Source organism: Eubalaena glacialis, chromosome 3, assembly GCF_028564815.1.
Source record: "Eubalaena glacialis isolate mEubGla1 chromosome 3, mEubGla1.1.hap2.+ XY, whole genome shotgun sequence".
Taxonomy (NCBI): Eukaryota; Metazoa; Chordata; class Mammalia; order Artiodactyla; family Balaenidae; genus Eubalaena; species Eubalaena glacialis.
Genome location: NC_083718.1, coordinates 2,144,572 through 2,165,194, shown reverse-complemented (window position 1 = coordinate 2,165,194; position 20,623 = coordinate 2,144,572). Strand labels below are relative to the sequence as shown.

Here is a 20,623-nt window from a genome sequence, read left to right as displayed (position 1 = left end):
GTTAACAGTCATAATCTCAAGTAATCAGTGTCTTAAGAGCTTTATTGGAACGGTACTCAGCAATAAAAAGGAACAACCGATTGACAAATATAGCAGCTTGTATGAATCTCCATAGAAGATGCCAAGTAAAAAATGCCGATCCCCAAAGTTTCATAGTGTATGATCACATCTATGTAACATTCTTGAAAGGACAAAATTATAAAAACAGAGAACAGATGAGTGTTGCCAGGGTCTAAGGAGAGGGAGGGGCAGGAGGGAAGTAGATGTGGCTATAAGAGGCCAACAGGAGGGACCCTTGTGACGGACATGTTCTGTAGTTTAGTTGTGTCAATGCAGTGTCCTGGGTGTGACATTCGCTGTGCTTTTACAAGATGTTACCATTGGGGGAGACCAAGTAAAGGGTACGTGGCAACTCTGTGTTACTTCTTACAATTGCATGTGAACCTATAATTATTTCAAAATAAAAAGCTTGATTTAAAAAAAGTTTATGAAGGATGGATGTTTAAGATTGAAAGGAAATGCTACAGTTTGGAGCAGAAATGGTTTGTGCCCTTTGGCAAACGCGTCTCTGCTGATGAGGCAGAGTGGTGGTGATGGAGCCCTTTGTCACTAGAGCAGGACAGGCTCAAGTGGCAGCAAATAGCTGTCTGCCTTTGGACTGGTTCTGAAGCTCTCTGCGGTCCAATTTCTCGTCTATGTAAGGAACGACACTGTTGTCTACCTTCCACAGTTGTGAGGATGAATTAGAGTAGGCCAGGGAAGTGTCTAATGTAGTACTTGACCTGTGATAAGAGGTCAGTAAATTTTAGCAATTGTGATCGGTTTCTATTGCCCTATTTCTCTTCCTAGGTCTTTTTTAAACTGAATATTAGTATATGAATTAATTCAAAATAATATATTTAAGTATGTATTGTTATAAAAATGGTTACTTAATGTGTGGTAAAGCAAAATAGTAACTAAAAGAAATAAAATTTATTTTCACTTTAGATCCTAAAATTTCTTAGGAGTGGCATTGTTTCTGGAAGGGGTGCTGCAGAGAAGCCTGCCTCATCTGGATGGCACTGATGCCAGGACAGTTTTCTGACCGAAAAACACTTGTGACCTCTTGCTCTGTGTACTGACGAATCATTTAGGGGGCTTATATGTAACCTCAGTTGAAGGCATTTTATTCTTTAAGCTTTTTTCTTGATTTTATATATATTTTCTTTTTGGCTTATTGAAACCTCCTCAGTTTCTGTATCTAATTGTAGCAACAGGACTGGCAAGTATTGCTTAATTAGAACTTCATTAAGGCCGTACATTCTCCTGTACCCATCTAATGACTTGTTTAATGGACAGATACACATTTGGAATGCCTTCCTTGTGAGGTATGGTTTGGGAAGAAAGCCACCAACAATTACCTAGGACTTAAAAAGGTAAACAGAAGCAGCTTATTCTGTGCATGTATCAGCAGCTCCTGTTTTAGCTAGATAGCATTTAACGCTTGCTCTGTAAACGTAATTTTGTGGGATAAGAATATCAATACAAGATTCAGAGTAAAATCTTTTGACATGAGTGCTATGACGTGAAGAGGTGATGTGTTACACTCTTGATTAAATCTCATCATATCCCGCTATTGGTGATTCTGAGTTTTTTCTTTGTAATCAGGGGGGCATTATGTGGAGTGATACTTTGACATTTATTGCATATTGTGTCTCCCAGTGACGCTCCACCTAGCGGTTTTAGCATCTCTGGGTGATCTGTGCCTGAATGAATTACTGCAGTGGTGGTTGCAATATGGTGATTTAAAAATTCTGTCATTCCTTTTATATTTCTTACCTGGCATTGTTCTGTGAAGAAAAGCTTTCTCATCCTCCTTTCCCCTTTAGTGATTATCGCTGTGGACTCATGGATTCATTTTGTTTTCGATTACTTGTGTTATAATTCATTATTGTTGTTAATCTTTTTTGTACTCACGTGGGCCCGTATTTGGCCAATGGGAGCCCCCCCCAGGCTGGCTCCTGTATCCTTTTAACAGCTCCTCATCAGTCTTTGAATACTTTTTTCTTTCTGGCACAACTAGCTATTCCAGGCTCACTTTGTGCTTTTCCTGTCTCTGACTTGGAATCAGCCATTCTCTAAAGAGCCTTGGGTTTATTTTAATGTGGAGATGTTATTTAGAAACCAGGATCTGAGCACAGTTATATTTATTGTGTTATTGCTTCTAGGCCCTTTCTTCAAGATAGCGCTAGGAGAAATACACACGTAGGATCATGAGCTCTTAGGGCAACTTCCAATCCAAAACTGACACCACAGCCTCCTTTCCTGTTTCAGTCTTCAGAGGGGCATCTGCCCAGGGCCCTTTCCCGAGGGCAGCCCCGGCCCAGTGCACTCTTGGCTGGGGACGGCTGCACTGCTTCCCGGGTCCACCTCTGCTGGCTGAGATCCACATCCATCTGTGTCATCGTGTCACCATCCACCAGCCAGCCTCTAATTAGAAAGCAGGCAGCATTTCCACACTTGCTCCTGTGCAGTTTTCCCTGCGTACTGGGGCAGCTTCCAGCCAGGTGGAAGCCGGGCTCTCCAGGTTACCTCTGGGTCACAAAGGTGCAGATCTTTCGAGTGGTCTACCCCAACCCTGTTCTTGACGTAAACCGTGTTATTGTTAGGGCACGAAATGCCCGTACTATTGTTGTCATCCCGCTTTGCAGTTGAGGGTAGTGAAGCATAAAGAAATTGAGGACTTTGCCCAGGATTACGTAGCAGGTGTAGAGTCAAGGTTGAACGCAGGCACTCTGCTTGCTCTTCACCTGTGCTCCTGGACCGTAGGTTCATGCAGAGAAGCAGTGGAAGAGGAGACCCTGGAAGGGTGGTGGGCCCCGGGAAGCCCCTGACGGCGTTGGGTTGTGGAGTGATGTCATTGTCAGCCTGTTGTGATGAGGGCCTTTGGGGGCAGGATTCCTGTTAGGATGCTATTCTGGGGCCTCTCTGACGTTTGGGGCCAGGAAATTTGTGGTTTTTGATGATGAGCCAGATTTAGGACCACTGCTGTAAACTATTTCCTGTGTTTACCGTATTTATTTGCTACTAATGTGCAGTTCCTGTCTGTGTCCACCCGGTGCAGCCTCAGTTAAACATCCTTAACTTGCCATTTGAGGTTAAATACAGCCCAGAGGAAGTGATGGAACTGCTCAGGAGACATCATTTCTTTCATTGGTCTGGGACTTGCATTTTGATAGACATTTGGGCTGCACTGTTTCTTGCATGTATTCCTTTTGTAATAAAGCTTGATATCAGTTTGGTTCAACATTATCTTGGAAACAGTTCTCCATTGGGTGTGTGATGATCAGATTCACCAGACGCAAATGACAGAATGTAAGCCAGATGCTCGTGCCGCCCTTATGGACACAGATTAAAGGGAACTCTCGACTGCTTTATTGTGTGTCGTACGGTATTTTTTCAATGTAGGCAGAGTTAAATGGCAGCTAAATAAGTATCACTGTGCTAATAGTTCCATGCTAGTAATCGTACTTTTTAACTTTCTCTCTTTACCCCATGCACATGTCTAACCAGATGCGTACAAATAAAATCGATGTATCACTTTCGTGTGGTCACAAGCAGGTGTCATTCATGTGAAGCGTTGGAATCTCATGGACATCACCTCCCTTGCCAGGGCGCCCAGTTCCACCGTTCCGTGTGGTGTAGCAGAACGACGGTGGCCCGCTTTGGTCCTGACTGTGTTTACTACAGGTTGGATACAGCATCGCTATGACTGGAACAGCCGTGCCTGCATCCTCCTGTAGGTTACAGCTGAACTCGTTGCTGTTTCAGTGATAGTGTGCCTCTGTTTTTTTTTTTTTGGCCACCTCTCATGGCACGTGGGATCTCAGTTCCCCGACCAGGGATCGAAGCCATGCTCCCTGCAGTGGAAGCGCGGAGTCTTAACCGCTGGACCGCCAGGGAGGTCCTGCCTTTGTTTTTAAGGCCAGTGCTTTTTTGCTCCTTGGACCAGCCTACTTTTTTTTTTTTTTTTAACATTTGTAGCAAGTATTACTGTCAAACTCCACTCATTGGGCCAGAGACCCTTGTGATGTTAGTGAAAAACTTGCCCCTCATGTAGCACACTGCCTACACTTGTGAGTCCAGCCTACTTTTGATAGCCTGAATTTTTGATATGCTAAGATTTTCTTATCATATAAGGGAACCGACATTATGATTGGAAATAAATTTTTTTTCTGGAAAATTACTATTCTCATACCAACTATAGAAATCTATCGCTAAGATTCTAGCTACTAAAATAATTAACAGTATCTAAGAAAGATCATAAATAATCATCTTTTACAGTAAACTATATATACCTTGTATCCAGATTAGTTGGAGCCTTAAGAAAGTGAACATAAAAAAAAAAAGTGAACATAAATATCTGTGGGAGGAAGATAGAATTAACTTAGCATATTTATTTATTTTTCTTTTTGTCATCAATTCATACATAGACGTTTCCTGCTTAACATTATGTAGAAAACAAACTTATGGTAGTAAGCAAATGTTAATTTATTTTTTAATAATATCTAAAATACTTCACTGTCCAGAAAAATAAGTGTCCCTTCACCTTGAAGTCCTTTTAAAGATACTTGGCAAACACATGGATATAGCTAACCGCCTAACTTGGACCTAAACAGTCATTTTTGAGGTGTTTACACTGGAAAAGAGTCAGCAGAGCATCATAAATCAGTCTAATCTTTTGGGGGGGTAACAACTTGAGGTATAATTGGCACACCATGCAGTTCATGCATTCGAAGTGTACAGTGCAATGGTTTTGGTGTATTCAGAGTTGTGTAAGCGTTGCCACAATCCATTTTAGAAAACACTGTTTACCAGGTTCACACATGTTGTGGCCTATGTCAGTCTTTGTTCCGTTTTATTGCCGAATTATATTCCATTCAGAATATCATGGCTAGGGGACTTCCCTGGTGGCGCAGTGGTTAAGAATCCGCCTGCCAATGCAGGGGACACGGGTTCGAGCCCTGGTCCGGGAAGATCCCATGTGCCGCGGAGCAACTAAGCCCGTGTGCCACAACTACCGAGCCTGTGCTCTAGAGCCCGCGAGCCACAACTACTGAGCCCATGTGCCACAACTACTGAAGCACGCACGCCTAGAGCCTGTGCTCCACAACAAGAGAAGCCACTGCAATGAGAAGCCAGCGCACCGCGACAAAGAGTAGCCCCCGCTCAGTGCAGCTAGAGAAAGCCCGCGCACAGCAACGAAAACCCAATGCAGCCAAAAAATAAATAAATTTATTTAAAAAAAAAATCATGGCTATATCATTTTTGCTTATCCAGTCATCAGTTGATGGACGTTTGGGTTGTTTCCACCTTTTTGGCTATTACAAATAATGCTACTCTGAATATTTGTGTACAGATTTTGTGTGGACACGTTTTCGTTTCTCTTGGGTATAATAAACCTAAAAGCAGAGCTGCTGGGGCAGACTCTTTGAGAAACTGCCAGACTCTTGCACAGTGGCTGCACTATTTAACACTCCCACCATCAGGGCACAAGGGCTCCCATTTCTCCACATCCTCGCCAATGGTTGTTATTATCTGACTTTTTAATTATACCCTTCCTGGTGGGAAGTGGTATCTCAGTAGGGCTTTAAGTGCTGTTTTCCTTGTATCTCCACGTAAATGAAGGATAAATGAAAATTATGGTGAACTTGTTTATATAAATAAACGATGTGTAAAATATTATTTTCTGAATCGGAATTAACTTTGACAAACTATAGTGTGATGTGTATATGCTGTTGTGTGCCATTTTAGCAGAATAATTCCCATTCTTCCTGTTCATGGCGGTCTGTTAAGTCTGTTCCCTCCCGTGTCCCTCTAGGAGGGCTTGGACACAGTTGGTGCACTGGCCACTGCGCCACAGGCCTGAGTTCAGTTTAGGAAATATTTTCTTAGTCCTACATCTGATAAAAGAATAAAAAAGCCATGAAATAGTAGAACTTGGATATTATTAATCTGTGAGGTTCATTAATAGCCTTCTTACCTACAACACTGCAATGCTCTTCTTTATTTAATAGCCTTAACCTTCATGTCTGATACCTAAATGTAAATCATTTTTGTCTGGACTCCACTGGTCAGAGATAACAAAACTGTAACCTGTAACCCAGATCTAGAAGCTAATAGCGGCCTCAGTGAGTTCCCGGGCCTCCTGGTCCTTTGCCTTTTTCACTGAAATGCAGGAAACCTTCCTGCGTTTCCTTCCTAACTAGCCTTTCCGCTGCTGCCCTTGGATGGCGGGCTCTGCGCTGCCACCGGGCGCCCAGCCCTGGGGTCTGCAGGCCGCTGGTGGGCCGTGTAAGCTCTGCGCCAGGCTTCAGGTCACACCCCGGCACGCCTCCTGGCTCTGTAACCTCGGACAGGTGGCTCCGTTCTCTCCTCTGTAAAATAGGTTTAATAACAGTGCATCTCACAGTGCTGTGTTATCAAGTGAGTTGATACAAATGCGGGGAACATCGCCTGGAGCGTGACACTCAGTGCTAGCTGCCGTTATCATTATTCTGACCTTAATGCTTTGGGTAAAAAATTAAATGCGTGTATTTTATTTAGAGACATAAATCATTCCAAATTGATTGTAGCCTACAGCTTATTTTTCACTGTCAATGCTTTCTAGATTCACTATGTATATAGTTTCTGTTATACATAATTTTTAAATTTACTTCTACCTCATAAAGTTAAGGGGTAAAAAAAAATAATAATAAAATTTGAAGGTTCTTAGTTTAAAAGTGGGTGAATATCTTATGGAAATATCTGTAAACACAGTAGTGGAATTGTTTTTAATCTGTTTTTAAATTTAGGAAGTGAAGTAATCAGTGAGATGAGCTTTGTTCTGAAAATGTATTACTAATTATACTTAGTGTTTACTATCCTAATTTTTGAAGTAAACTATAGATTTTATATGTATTTTTTGCATATTATAACAAGGTCATTTCTAAGTAAGTTTTATTTTTATTCATTCCTTTTCCCTTCCTGTTTCATATATATATTATACATATATATATTCAAGATATATAGGTACATACACTTATGTCTGCCCATTTATATGTGTATATTTATTTTGAGCGTTGTTATAGTATGGCATCGTTTTTTCTACTCAATATTGTTTTGTGCACGTTTTCCCCTGTTGTTAAGTAGCTTAGGATGGCATAAATTGCTCGTTATGCTTGTAACATTGTTTCCTTTCTGGTTACATACAATTCTGCAATGGTCAGTTTCATTCATACAGCTCCTTTTTCTCTCTCAAATTGTATCTGTAGAATAAATTGCCAAGAGAAAGAGCCTTAGTGAAGAGGAGGTGAATGGTTTTACAGCTCTTGAGATGTTTTCCCACATTTTTGTTCAAAAGAGTTAATGCTTTGTAATGCTGTAAATACTAATGACTCAGACTTTCCCCTCAAAACCTTGTGCTGGGAACAAAGATGAGAAAGACAGGACCCCGCTCCCTAGGGCTCAAGTGAATAGCGAGGACACAGAAATCACCTGAGTGAAAGGGCGCGCTGCGGTTGATACCGTGTCCACTCTGAGTCTGAAGAAGGAATTGGGGTCTCTGGACGGTAGCCGCCTGAAAAAGAGGGAGAATGTGAAAACATGACTTGAGGTTCAAATAATTATGCTTATTTTTCTTTCTTGCATATGATGTCTATTTATCATTTCCAGAACATATTTCTTGCCTAACTGTTGATACGTGGCTTAGCTTCTGCCAACTGCATGACACAGTAGGAGGAGCACATAGGTTTGGACAAACTATTTAATTTTTGGAGCTTCGGCTTCCTCCCATTAAAAACACAAATGATGCTTCCTGCAGAGCTTTAAAGGTTATAGCAAATGTATATTATCTCCAGCCTTACTTCAGAAAAGGTTTGAAATGGAAGAGCTAGTATGTTAATAAGGCCCTCAGCACAGCACCTGGAGTCACCGTTGGTTTTCTGATCGCCATTATCAGGCATTCTGCTTCAGACAGAGCACCTGCCTTCCTGTAAACACTGCTAAGTTTCCAGTACGCTGGTCCACCACCTCCAAGTCAGGACCCACTTCCTCAGCCTCCAGAGTCAAGCTAGCTCTTCCCTCTTTACAGTGAGCAGTAGACCAGCTCCTTTCCTTCCTTTAGCCCTTGCTCGCTGTCAGGTACTGTGTGAGGTGTAGGGAGGGCGAAGATGCTCAGACAGTGCCCTTGCCCTTGGGGTCTCACCGTCTCACCAGGGGGATGGTGGTGCCTGTCCTGCAGGAAGACAGTCTGTGGTCCTCAGCCAGCTGCTCATGAGCCTCACCCGGGGAGCTTCTTGCAGATACTGTTTCCCGTGCCCGGCTTCAGATAATTAAGTCAGAATTCAGTGCACGTGTCCCTAAACCTGTTGTGGTCATCATTTCACAATATCTGTATGTCCAGTCTTAAACTTACACGGTGTGGTATTTCAGTTACATCGTAATAAGACTGAAAGAAAAAAAGAATTTCATGCAAGTATAAATAGTATACTCACTCTGTAGGAAGAATGATCCATTTTGATGGGAAAGGGGATCGGAAAGAGGGTGACAGGCAGACCAACAACAGGACTTAGTCTGCAATGTGAGGAGGCGACAGCAGGTGAGGGCATGGGAGTTTGAAGCCTGGCCACAGGTTGGGGGAACAGCAAACACTCTTCCGAGGCTGTTCTAAATGGAATGTAGATTGGGGGAAGGAAGTGCAGGTTGTAAAACTGGATTGATAGGGAGGGGCCTTAGACTTTATTATATAGAAGATGAGGTAGACTTTACGGGAGCATGATATGATGACGTCTCTGATTTGGAAAAATAACTAGTCCCTAGTTGATAACATCTTCAAAAATAAATTCCACGTGGATTTAAAGTATCAATAATAGAAAAAGTAGAGGATACTATTTCTGTATACTTGGGGGTGTGCGGGGAGCCTTTTGTAAACTTGGGAGAAATTCCAAAGTCGTAAAGGAGAACATTAAGATTGACAGATTTTACCGAGTAAATACTTAGAACTCCTCTGCAGCATAATACATTTCGAATAAAGTTGAAAGTCCAAAGACAGGCTAGGAAAAAGTATTTGCTACCTGAATGGTACAGAGCTAATGTACCTAATAAATAATGAGCCCTTACAAATCAAGAAATAAAGAAAGAAAGGTGAATATACCTAAGAGAAAAATAGGCCAAAGATATGAGCAGGCAGTTTTCCAAGGAAAAAATACAAATAATTGCCAAACATACAAAAGATGCCCATCCTCAATCAGAGAAATGCAAAGTCTGAACAAGAGTGGGGTTTTTAACCTTCAGACTGATACAGATGATAAAAAGTAAATGATATCTACTGTTGGCAAACAGTGTGGGGAAACAAGCACCCTTGCTAACATTCTTGGGGGATATGAAAGTTGCTGCAGCCTTTCTAGAGAGCAGATAAGTGATTATTCATCAAAACTTAGCATGCGGTTGCTCTCGGGCCCAGTAGCCCCACGGTGGAGAATCGTCCCTGGAGAAACACAAGGTTGTAGCGTTGTTTGTGATGCCAAAGAATAGGAAGCAGTGTAAATTCTTACCACAATTACATTTTTGGTAAGAATACGTACCAAACCGTAGACACTGCTTGGGAAATAGGAGGGGGAGAGGGTACTTTCAACTTTAGATACTTTGTAATGTTGGGAAATGTTAAGAAACCCGCTCTCCCCCCATATAACTGTTTCTGTTTGAGACCACCCCTCCCAAAAAACAGCAACAAAGGAAAGACTAGAAGTCCTGTGCTGGATGAAGAGGATGAGGAAGAAGTTGGAGCCAGGAAAATCAGGATTTTTGCCTTGTTCAGGGGTGAGACGTGGTGGTGTCTGAATGGGAGCGGAGGCCACCAGACTAGGAGGGTAGCCTTGAGAGACAGCTTACAAGTAGCGTGTGTACATTTCTACCATGTGGCGTACATTTCTACCATGTGGCGTACATTTCTACCATGTGGAGGAGAGGAGTGAGGAGGGCACTTACTCAGAGACTGCTCTGAAGTTGGAAGCTGTATTGCCGAGCCAATGATTGCGACATTGTCAAAGGCAGGAAAAGCAGGAAAAGGAGCATCCTTTGAGTAGAAGATAATGAGTGTCTTGAGCATAGATCCCCAGTAAGCATCTGAGTGATAAATTAGTTGGGTTCCGTTAGCTCACCTCTGGCCTGTACCATTTGTGCTTTCTTATCAAGGCTTGTCTTCCACAGCCTTTAGTTCTGCTCCTGTTTGTTAGGAAATATGGTTACTATGTAAACATATATAAGCAGCCGTTTCTAACGGTTGTTCGCGGTTTGTGTTTCCAGAGTGCTCACCTGGCCATGATGGACACCCTCATGATGGCTTACACCGTGGAGATGGTCAGCGTGGAGAAGGTGGCCGCGTGTGCTCAGCAGTACTCGGCTTTCTTCCAAGCCACAGATCTGCCCTATGACATCGAGGATGCCGTCATGTACTGGATAAATAAGGTAGGGATGTGCTCCCTCGGGTAAAAAAAAGTCTCAGAACCAGAAAACATCATACATCCCCACTCTGCCCCACACTGAATGTTTGTGTCCCCCTGCCCCCCAGTTCATATGTTGAAATCATAAGCCCCAATGTGGCGGTGTTAGGAGGTGGTTAGGTCGTGAGGGCCTGGCCCTCAGGCGTGGGACCTGTGCCACTGTCTTTATAAAGAGACCCCAGAGAGCTCCCTCGCCCCTTCTGCCGTGTGACAAAGCAGGCCCACCAGACACAGTCTGCTGGCGCCTTGATCTCGGACTTCCCAGCCTCCAGAACTCTGAGAAATACATTTCTGTTGCTTACAGACCACCCAGCCTGTGGTATTTTTGTTGTAGCAGCCTGAACGGACTAAGACAGATTCCATTACTCTTTTTGTTTTAAATCAAAGTGAAAACTAAAGTTGTGCGATCTTACTTGAAATTTCCCATTCCCTTTAGACTTAAAAATATATATATACTGTTAAAATGATGGAAATAGATTTTATGTATTCCACAATATCTGTAGTTACATTTAATGATTAATCTAGTTCACATCAGATTATTACAAACTTCAGAGCACTCCAAGTAGGAACTATACGCTGTGAGTGCTCAGTAAGTATTTTTTGCATCCAGGAATGAAATAAGTTTCTCATTTCCAACTAGATGATTTTTAGGTTTGCTTGACTGACTTGCATAAGACTATATAGATTGTAGATTCCTCCTCTTGGAAATTTTTATAGAACTGTGTGATTAGTTATTTGTGCTCTGAAGATGCTTGAATTGTCAATTTATCGCTCCCTTTACCAATTTGAATAGTTAATTCCTCTTGATTCTCTTTCGTTTACAACTGTGACCCCAGAGAAAATTAAACCTTATCTGTGAGCAAGACCTGAACGGATTTAAAAGAAGTTACATCTTCAGGTGTCCTCCCTTGAATGCTTGCATGGAGCTTGTAACAAGAAGCCAGGTGTGAAGACTCCTGCATCTGCCATCGTGGTCCGTAATATCGGCGTCAGTGTCAAAGGCCCGTGTGGCACTCTGCCCTCCACTCGTTAGCTGTAGGGATCACGGTCCTATCCTGGACCCACTCATCATCAGAAACCACGTGGCCTTCACGACCCACCGCAGACCTCCCGTTCTTGATTAATTCTTTTCCCTCACTCTCACACCCCCACTATTAAAAATGTTCACCTTTATCGTGAGTTCCAAACCACCGAGCCCTTTAATTCTCCCGGTCTCACTTGACTTCACATTTCTCCTTTCTGAACTTAGAGTCTTGCCTGGACGGTCAGTTCTGCATCCTTCTCCTTCCCTTGTGCTCATCTGATAAAACCCCAGCTGAGCCCAGTTACCACCTTATCCCGTAGACGTACCTATGAGGTTAACACTGCTGGAGGAATTCACTCGGGGAGGCTAGTGTGCATTCCTGAGCACCAGCTTCAGACGGACACGCCGCACTCACTGCCAGCCCGACAGGCGTGTCCCCGCGCAGGTCCCTTTCCCGCACTTCAGCATGACCGCCAGTCCTCCTCTGCTCCTCGGACCTTCCCCAGCCCTTCCCCCATCGCTGTCAGCTGCGGACGTCACGAGTGCTTGTCTCGTAGCGTAGAGGTGGGAAGCCATCCGGTGGGAAGTCCCTCTTCTTGCTGCCGAATCTGTAGACCTTTCCTCATCAGCATCGTTGTCTTTCTTTGCTGCGCTCACAGTGGAGAGTGTCCCCTTCCTGTCAAAGGCCAGTCCCCCTTACTTATTGCTCTAGAACTCCTCTCTCTTCCCTTCTTCATGGCCACTGGTCCTCAGCTTCAGTTTTTCTCACGCTTTAATGTGTATAAGAATCTCCTGGGAGCTTGTAGGTCTGGGCTGGGGTGGAGAGTCTGCGTTTCTGCGAAGCTCCGGGCAATGCTCCCAGCACTGGTCGGTGGGCCACACTCAACGCTCCTCCGTCGCCTGACTCCCTCCCTGTCGGATCGTCCTCGTAAGAATAAGACTGCTCTGGTGTCTCCCAGCCTGGTAAACAAAGCTTCCCCGTCCAAATCGGACCCTGTTTCTCTGTACACAGAACCTCTCCATCCCCTCCCCCACTCCCACCCTGAAGTCGCTGCTGAGGTCACTGTAGGCTCCCATTTGGACAAATCCGGTGACTGCTTTTCTGTCCGCATCTCGAAGTCACATGTGAGCCTTGTGAAGCCTCAGCGGACCGCCCGGGCGTTTTCCAAGCCCGAGCGCCACACCACCTCCCTGCCGGGCTGCCAGCAGTTGTCCCCTGCCTGGGCTCCGGGGCCCTTTCCTGCCAGCACAGTGCAGGCCAGCCAAGGATCTGTGGCAGCTTCTGTGTAGACTGGGGTCTCCTCCGTTCACGAGTCCTTCCTGCCAGGCTGCCCCTCCTCCTTGGTACCCAGCCACGCCGATGACTGCCCCCTTTGTTCCTCAAGCCCGCGAGGCTGCAGCTTCCTGCTTGAGCCCAGCGGCTCAGCCTCGTGCGGGTTGAGGGCAGAGCCACGCAGACGGACTGCACCCGGCGTGCTCCTCCTTCAGTGGCCGACCCTCCCGGCCCTGCTGTCTCGTCCAGGGCTCTCCTCAGTGTCCCTGGGAAGCTCCGGGTGACACCTGCCGCTCCAGCAGGACCAGAACCCGGACCCCCAGAATGTTGCTTTTCAGGCCACTCGGATCATGTTGAGTTCACATTTTACACTGAACATGTCAAGTGTACCAGTGCCGACAAAGTACCATCCAGCCCGACCCCTGTGTGCACCTCCGTCCTAGGTCAGGACCACTGTTCCTCTTCTCCCCTCCCTCCCTTCATCCCAGCTGTGGGGCTCACCTCTGGGCCTTTGGACGCGATGTTTCCCGTTCCTGGGCAGCCCATCGCCCAGCTTTTTGTGCAGCTCAGCGCCTCTGCGCTATCATTTCTCAGCTTGGCTGGCGCTTTCTCCTCACAGCCTGTCTAAAGTAGGCACCTGGCACGTCTTATTTTCTACTGTGATGCTCTGTTTCCTTTATAGCACTTTTCAGAGTTTAATCATTTAAACAAACTAGAATAATCGATATGAGGACGAGTCCTGTGCCCGTCTTTCCTTTTTTAGTGCTAGTGACCGGACTGGTGCAGTATTTGGCAAAGCGATGGTGTTCAGTACATGGAAGAGAGAGTTTCAGCCGCAGCATCAGGCTCGGCACTGTAGAACTTTGGGAGTCTACGGAAAGATAAGGAGATCACCTAATTAGGAACGTCCAACACCTTTAGGCAGCCATGTCCACCCTCTTCAGTTTTCAGATCAGGATTGGAACCAGTTGATTGAACCTGCACCTCGGAGTAGCTCAGAGTAGCTTTTTCTCGCTTGTTCCACCAGCCCCGGCGTCGGCGTCTATTCTCTGGTTGTGACATCACCCTCCGCTCTCCACTGGAGTATGTACTGCTTCTTCTGGCTCTTATTTTGGCTCATCCTGACCTAGTTGCCTTTTCTTCTGGATAATACAAGTATTTAAAAAAAAAAAAAAAAGCTACCATAGAAAAATGGTTGAGAATCTGCCTGCCAATGCAGGGGACACGGGTTCGGGCCCTGGTCTGGGAAGATCCCACATGCTGCGGAGCAGCTAGGCCCGTGAGCCACAACTACTGAGCCTGCGCGTCCGGAGCCTGTGCTCCACAACAAGAGAGGCCACGATAGTGAGAGGCCCGCGCACCGCGATGAAGAGTGGCCCCCGCTTGCCGCAACTGGCGAAAGCCCTCGCACAGAAACGAAGACCCAACACAGCCAAAAATAAATAAATGAATTAATTAAAAAGGAAAAATGGGAATTACATGGCTAGAATAGTTATCAGCATTGTTGACTGTAAATGAGTTTAAACTTAAGAAAAGCAAGATCACAGAGGACAAGATTGTAATGGCTAAGTCAGGCGGGGTACACAAGAGTTATGAATACAGGAACCTTCTGTTACTTGGCCCTACCTCTCTCTAGTTCCATCTGTAGCCTCCCTTGGGCTCACCAGGCTCCAGCCTTACTGTTCTTTCACTCCCTCAAACACACCAGGTTTTCCCACCACAGGGCCTTTGCCTGTGTTTCATCTTCCTCTCTGTGTCATGGCTGCAGCTTCAGAGGCTGCCTCTGGGACAGCGTCCCTGCTAAGATAGGTCTCCCCACTCCCGTGATTTTCTACTCACCTCTTTATTGATTTGTACCACTCCTTACAGATTGCTTTTGTTCGGGGGGAGCTTTTTACCCTTTTTTCCTTTTTTGTTCTGTCTGCCTTGTTCCGTGAGGGTAGGGACTAGACTGTATTTATGCACCGTGTGTCCCTAGCCTCTTAATATAACGTCCGGCGTTCAGTAAATAGCTGTTGACTGTGTGGATGAGGAAGTGAAGGAATAGGGCTTCAGGATGTTCACGTGTGACCAGTTTGCTTTTCGGAGAGAATCAGATAAGGACTTTTAAAAAAATCATGAAGATATTTCCAAACTGACAGATCAGTTACAACTACTTGATATTGAATTCGAAAGGGTTTCTTTTTTAACTTAAAAAAAAAAAAAAAAGAAAAGAAAAGAAAATGCTAAGAAACAGGACCAAACCAAAAACCCAGAAAAAGTTATAAACTTTCCCAGGCTTGGGCGCTGTCAACCCCTACCCCCCATAATTGGTAAATCCGTCAGAATGCTTCAAGATGCGTGGACGTTATGAGGCCTTGTAACACATGTTGCCAGGACAGAACATTTTAGTTATTTTGGCAGCGCGTCAGATTCAGTGGTAGCCCTTCCTGTTACAAACTCCTGGACGTGTTTGATAAAATGCAGTTGGAAAGGTTTATGCTACAGAGCTGAGCATCAGAGACAGAAAAGGAAACTGTCGGGTGCCAGAAACAAAGCGGGGCTGCAGGCTTTGGTGGCCTCTCAGGGGCCGTTGAGCCTCTGCCGGGGCTTGAGAGTCGCTAGATGCCAGATGAGGCCGTGGGTTTTGCCGGCTACGGGAAGTTGGAACCGTGACCTCTGTGTAGACCCACCAAGAGCTCGCGCCCTCGGTAGAAACGAGCACACCAGCCGCGACGTCTTTGCTCTTAAGTGCCACCTGGAGGTGGGCCGTGTCGGTGTTAGTGTCATCAGGAATGCAGGGGTTCCAGCTTTGCCACGGGGCTACTTCCATGCGTGGTTTTTACGATGGCTGCGGTGATTCCAGAGGTCTTACACGTGCAGTCATAACAGTGTCCGGCAAAGATGAGAGTAGGGTCTTCTGGACGCTGCTATTAGCAGAGGAACCTTCCCCCAGAAGGTCTCCCCCAGGAGAGCGGTTCTAAGGCCCACACCTAAACCACCCCCTGGTGAGAAGACGCCGCCTGTCGGGTCGTCGTGGGCTGACTTTGCGTCTCCCTCCAGGTCTGGGGAGGACGCCTCCTGGACTGAGCATGGGGTGGGGGGCAACAGGTGACCAGAAAGCCCAGGGCCAGGCCAGTGGTATCTTCTTGGCACCTGGCAGACCAGCAGAGGAAAAGTTGCTCTGAAGGTCACTTCTACACCCAAAGCGTGAGAGTCCCCAGCAGTGGGGGAGGGATACTCTTCTCGCAGATGCAAAAGTACCAACAACCAGCGTTTAGGAAATGATGAAGATGCCGTCATGTACACGGGAGAGTCAGCAAACCTGACAAACAAGGCCCACACGCCGAGAGCTGCAGAGAGCAGAACAGTCTGAAAAGACAAAAATAAATGCTTGAGTGGCTGAAAATAAAACACGGAATAAAAGCCATAGGAAAGAATAAGGCAGTGTGGAGGGTATATTGGAAAAAGAATAAAATATAACTTTAGAAATTGAAAATTTTAGTCATTGAAATAAAAAGATTAAACAGAAGATTAGACATAGTTGAAGAGGGGAGTTAATTAACGAGAAGAAATTACCCAGAATCAGCCCAGAGAGATGAGATGGAATATATGACATTGAGGTTAACAGACTTGCCTAGAGGCCTGATTCGAATTCCAAAAGGAGTTAACAGGGAGGGGGTAGGCTGGGGAGAGTATAATTGAAGAGACAATGGATGAAAATGTTTTACAATAGATGAAAGGCATAGACGTTCAAATTCAAGAACCATCGTGAATTTGAAGCAGGATAAATTAAAATAAATCCACGCCTACATATATAGCAATGAAACTGCAGAATCCAAAGATAAAAGACAGTTCCTCTCTCAAAGGAACGTGATAGTAGACATCTCAGCAGTAATAGTTGAGCCAGAAGACAGTGCAGCAAAATCATCAAAGTGCCGAAGAAAAATAACGATGAACCTAGAGTTCTGTACTTTTGCCCAGGACTAAAGTTGTAATCGAGATTTGTTCAGACAGAGGTCGTTTATCATTCAGACCTTTGCAGAAAGAAGTACTGAAAGGTTGTACTTCAGGAAGAAAGAAGTGGAACCTAGAGGAAAAGGTGGGGTGTAGGAAGCAATGATAAAAAGGGGAGTTGGTTTGCAACATGGGTAAATCTAAGCAAGTGTTATTAAAAAATCATCATCGTGCCTAATTCTGAGGCCCTTAAAAAGGAAGAACTATGTTGCTAGGTTAAAGTAACATGAGGGATGAGAGGAGGAGATTTGAATTAAAGCCTTTCTAAGGTTTTTGTATTATTCAGGAGGAAGGAACAAATACTGACTGACTTTAGACTTACATCAAGGCAAGGATACACATGACTATTTTGTATTTTTAAATGAAAAAGATTAAATAAAAGCTAGTGTACATTTTTAAATTAATGGATATTTAAAAATGCATATGACGTTTTAGCACATTTATTTTTAATTCATATGCCAGTGCCAGCTGTTTGTTGTATGTTCTCTAGTTCACTGGTCCTCAGCGCTTGTTCCAGTGGTGAACTGCCTCCAGGTCACGATGGGCTCTCTGATACACACACATCTTTAACTTTTATCCCTGAGTTGCACAAAGAATGTCATGACTCAACTTTAGTGCTAGAACTTTCTAACCAGCATCTGGGAACTGGCTTAAGAATTACTAAGCTAATTATCTCATTTATCTGTCTTGTGTACCCAGGTAGGTTAAATAACTTGAAGTGACCATGTCTTGTCCTTTTCGTGTAGTTTCCCTATTATGAAAGTTAATGAATTATCAACATGTAAAATTTTCTTATAATCATGAGTTTGGTATTTTGGATGATTTATGCCATTACATCAACTTAAAGTATTTTGAGTAGGATTTGTTAAAGCCCTTACAGACATTTAACTATCTGGAATTACATTGGGGTGTACTGTTTCTAAGTAATGGCAGTAGTTTCTATTTATGGGGTCTGTGCTCTGTATTATGCACTTTACTTGGTACATTTTATACATTATCTCTTTTATTCTCTGTATTAGTTGTTTTGCTGTAATAATTACCACAAACTTAACTGCTTAAAACTTCTGTTAGCTCAGTTATTTACTTACTTATTATAATCATCTCAGTGTTACCAGTTTCTGTGGGTCAGGGATCCAGACCTTGCTTACCTGCATGCTCCATCTTCAGGGTCTGTCACAAGGTTGGGTCAAGGTGTTGCCCAGGCTTGGGGTCTTATTGGAAAGTTTGGGTGTGGAGGGTCCACTCCAAGCCCACGTGGTTGTTGGCAGGGCTTAGGTCCAGCAGTTGGACGGAGAGCCTCAGTTCCTTGCTGGCTGGAGGCTGTCCCCAGCTCCTTACCACGCAGGCCTCTCCGTAGGGCAGCTCGAGGGATGGCTGCGTGCTTCCTCAAAGCCAGCAGGAGAGAGTGGGGCTTAGTGTGCAAGACGTAAGCGCCAAAGTGGTATCCCATCCCCTTAGCTGTATTCTGTTGGGTAGGAGCAAATTATAGGCCCTGCCCACACTCAAGGGGATCATTGGGGACCGTCTTAGAGCCATAGTCTCCAAACCTCTTGTGAAGTAGGTTTTATTCCAGCTGGCAGCGAAGGCTCAGGTATCAGGAAATTATTAAGGTCATGGCTTGTGAGTGGGGGTTTTGAGTCAGAGCCGGGTCGCTTCTGCTTCTGCTGTCTCTTCGGAAGAGTGTTTTACACCGCCAAGTCGGTGCCCTGAGATCTTAGAGCACGGCAGCCTACTTGGCAGTACAAACCAAGATGAATCTGTGTGTTGGTTAAATTCCTTCTAATGCCTCGGAGAGTATCGTAACTGTTAGTTAAATTTATCATAAATTCAAATGCTTCAGTCTTTTTTTCTTAGGCACTGAACTGAATTTTAAGCAACAGAAGAGGTTAGAAAATTATTGATTTAGTTTAGAGTTACAGTGGTTGATAATACCATTCAGATTTTCCAGAACGCCGTTATTAATTAACTTGAACATTTGCTTATTATTACTGGACTGACCTTAAAATCAGTAACTCAGAATCCAAAATTGTGTAAACTATTCTGAATAAATACTTTTGCACTAGACAGATTGTTTCTTAATCATCTTGAATTATGGGCTGTTTGAACAATCTGATAGATAAATCAGACCTTCTCCCTAAGAAGTTCCCATATGCAAAAGTTTTTCATGTAATTTAACTGTGGCCTTATGACCACACTAAAACCCACTCATGATCCAGGGACATGCCTATGAGATCACAGCCTAAGAATTTGATTCAGGGCTTCCCTGGTGGCGCAGTGGTTAAGAATCCGCCTGCCAATGCAGGGGACACGGGTTCGAGCCCTGATCCGGGAAGATCGCACATGCCGCAGAGCAACTAAGCCCGTGCGCCACAGCTACTGAGCCTGCACTCTAGAGCCCGTGAGCCACAAGTACTGAGGCTGCGTGCCACAACTACTGAAGCCTGGGCGCTTAGAGCCCGTGCTCCGCAACAAGAGAAGCCACCGCAATGAGAAGCCTGCGCACTGCAATGAAGAGTAGCCCCTGCTCGCCGCAACTAGAGAAAGCCCACGTGCAGCAACAAAGATCCAACGCAGCCAAAAATAAAAAAATAAATAAATTTATTTTAAAGAAAAGAATAAAAGACAAGGAAGACATTTAAAAAAAAAAAAGAATTTGATTCAGAGTGTTTTTGAGGAAAATAATTTTCACTTAGTAGTCCTAAAAGAGATTGTAAACTTTTTACTGAAAAAAGTTTTATTGTTTCCCAAGCATTAAAACAGAAGTTATCAAGTACCTTTTTTCCCCCTAGCACTCCAACTAGTACCTGACATGTACTAGGTACTCAACAAGTATTTGGTAAAGTCATGAATTTTAGAATTTCAAACAAAACACCTGTAAGATACTTTTTTCTGGTTGAGAAAATGAATTTCTGTTCATTTGCGTGGTACTGGTATTTGACATCAGAGATCTGAACACAGGCCTTTTAAGGTACATGTTATTTTACTGTTATATTTGACTATATATTCAAATTAATGTTTTTATATTTTAAGGTAAATGAACATTTGAAAGACATAATGGAACAAGAACAGAAATTGAAAGACCACCACACAGTGGAAGCTTCAGGAGGTCAAAAGGTACATGTTCCTAAGAAAAAAAGGTGCCTCTGTGAGACCCTGTGTTCATATGTGTGTGCTGTTTGGGGAAGCGTTAATTGTGTGTTCATCAAATTATTTTTTGGTGGTCTTAACTGTACCCTAGAAAGCCTTTCCATAAATACCACGTAAGTAGCAGTGCAAAATGAAGGTTAGTTGGATGACGGTGTTTAGGAAAAATTGTTAATGACTAGAGCTCAGCTTCTGACATTCTTTTGGCAAAAAATAATGGGTTTGCCTTTGTTTGGTAAAATATATGAAACAGGAAAACAGTTTTCAGTGTATCAGCCTTATAATGACTTGTAGTAAGACCAGCCTCTAAAATTACATTCCAGGAATTATAAGTTGTACGTACGGTTATTTTGTGAAGGAAGAAGAAACATTAACACGGATTAATTCTTTAAACTTCTTGAACAGGCTTTTAGAGTTTTTTTTCTCCCAACACTTGTGTGTTTGTGTTTGTTATATACTAAGACCTAAAGTATATTTCCTGCATCTTTTAAAATATATTATAATGAGAGTCCTTTAAACATGTTGTCTAGCATTTGAATTGAGGTATAAGAAATTATCTTATGCAGAGACTTTATTTTCCATCCGGGTTATTTTAAGTATCTTCATTATTATACAGCACTTCTGTTCATTTTGGGCGAATGCTGCTAGTCACTGATACTCTGTAAG

General features: G+C 44.0%; 1 protein-coding gene and 1 non-coding gene across 2 annotated transcripts in view; one reads left to right on the top strand and one right to left on the bottom strand.

Moving 5' to 3' along the window:
• CAMSAP2 (calmodulin regulated spectrin associated protein family member 2) overlaps nucleotides 1-20,623 on the top strand; it is a 104,990-nt gene that overhangs the window by 45,517 nt on the left and 38,850 nt on the right. Inside the window, exons 3-4 of the mRNA XM_061187273.1 lie at nucleotides 10,324-10,485; nucleotides 19,844-19,927. Of these exons, the coding sequence (XP_061043256.1) occupies nucleotides 10,324-10,485; nucleotides 19,844-19,927 (246 nt within the window). The remainder of the gene's footprint in view (nucleotides 1-10,323; nucleotides 10,486-19,843; nucleotides 19,928-20,623) is intronic.
• Nucleotides 4,016-4,160, bottom strand: LOC133089256 (small nucleolar RNA SNORA62/SNORA6 family). Its single transcript, XR_009700634.1, has one exon. It is a non-coding gene; the product is annotated as a small nucleolar RNA SNORA62/SNORA6 family (small nucleolar RNA).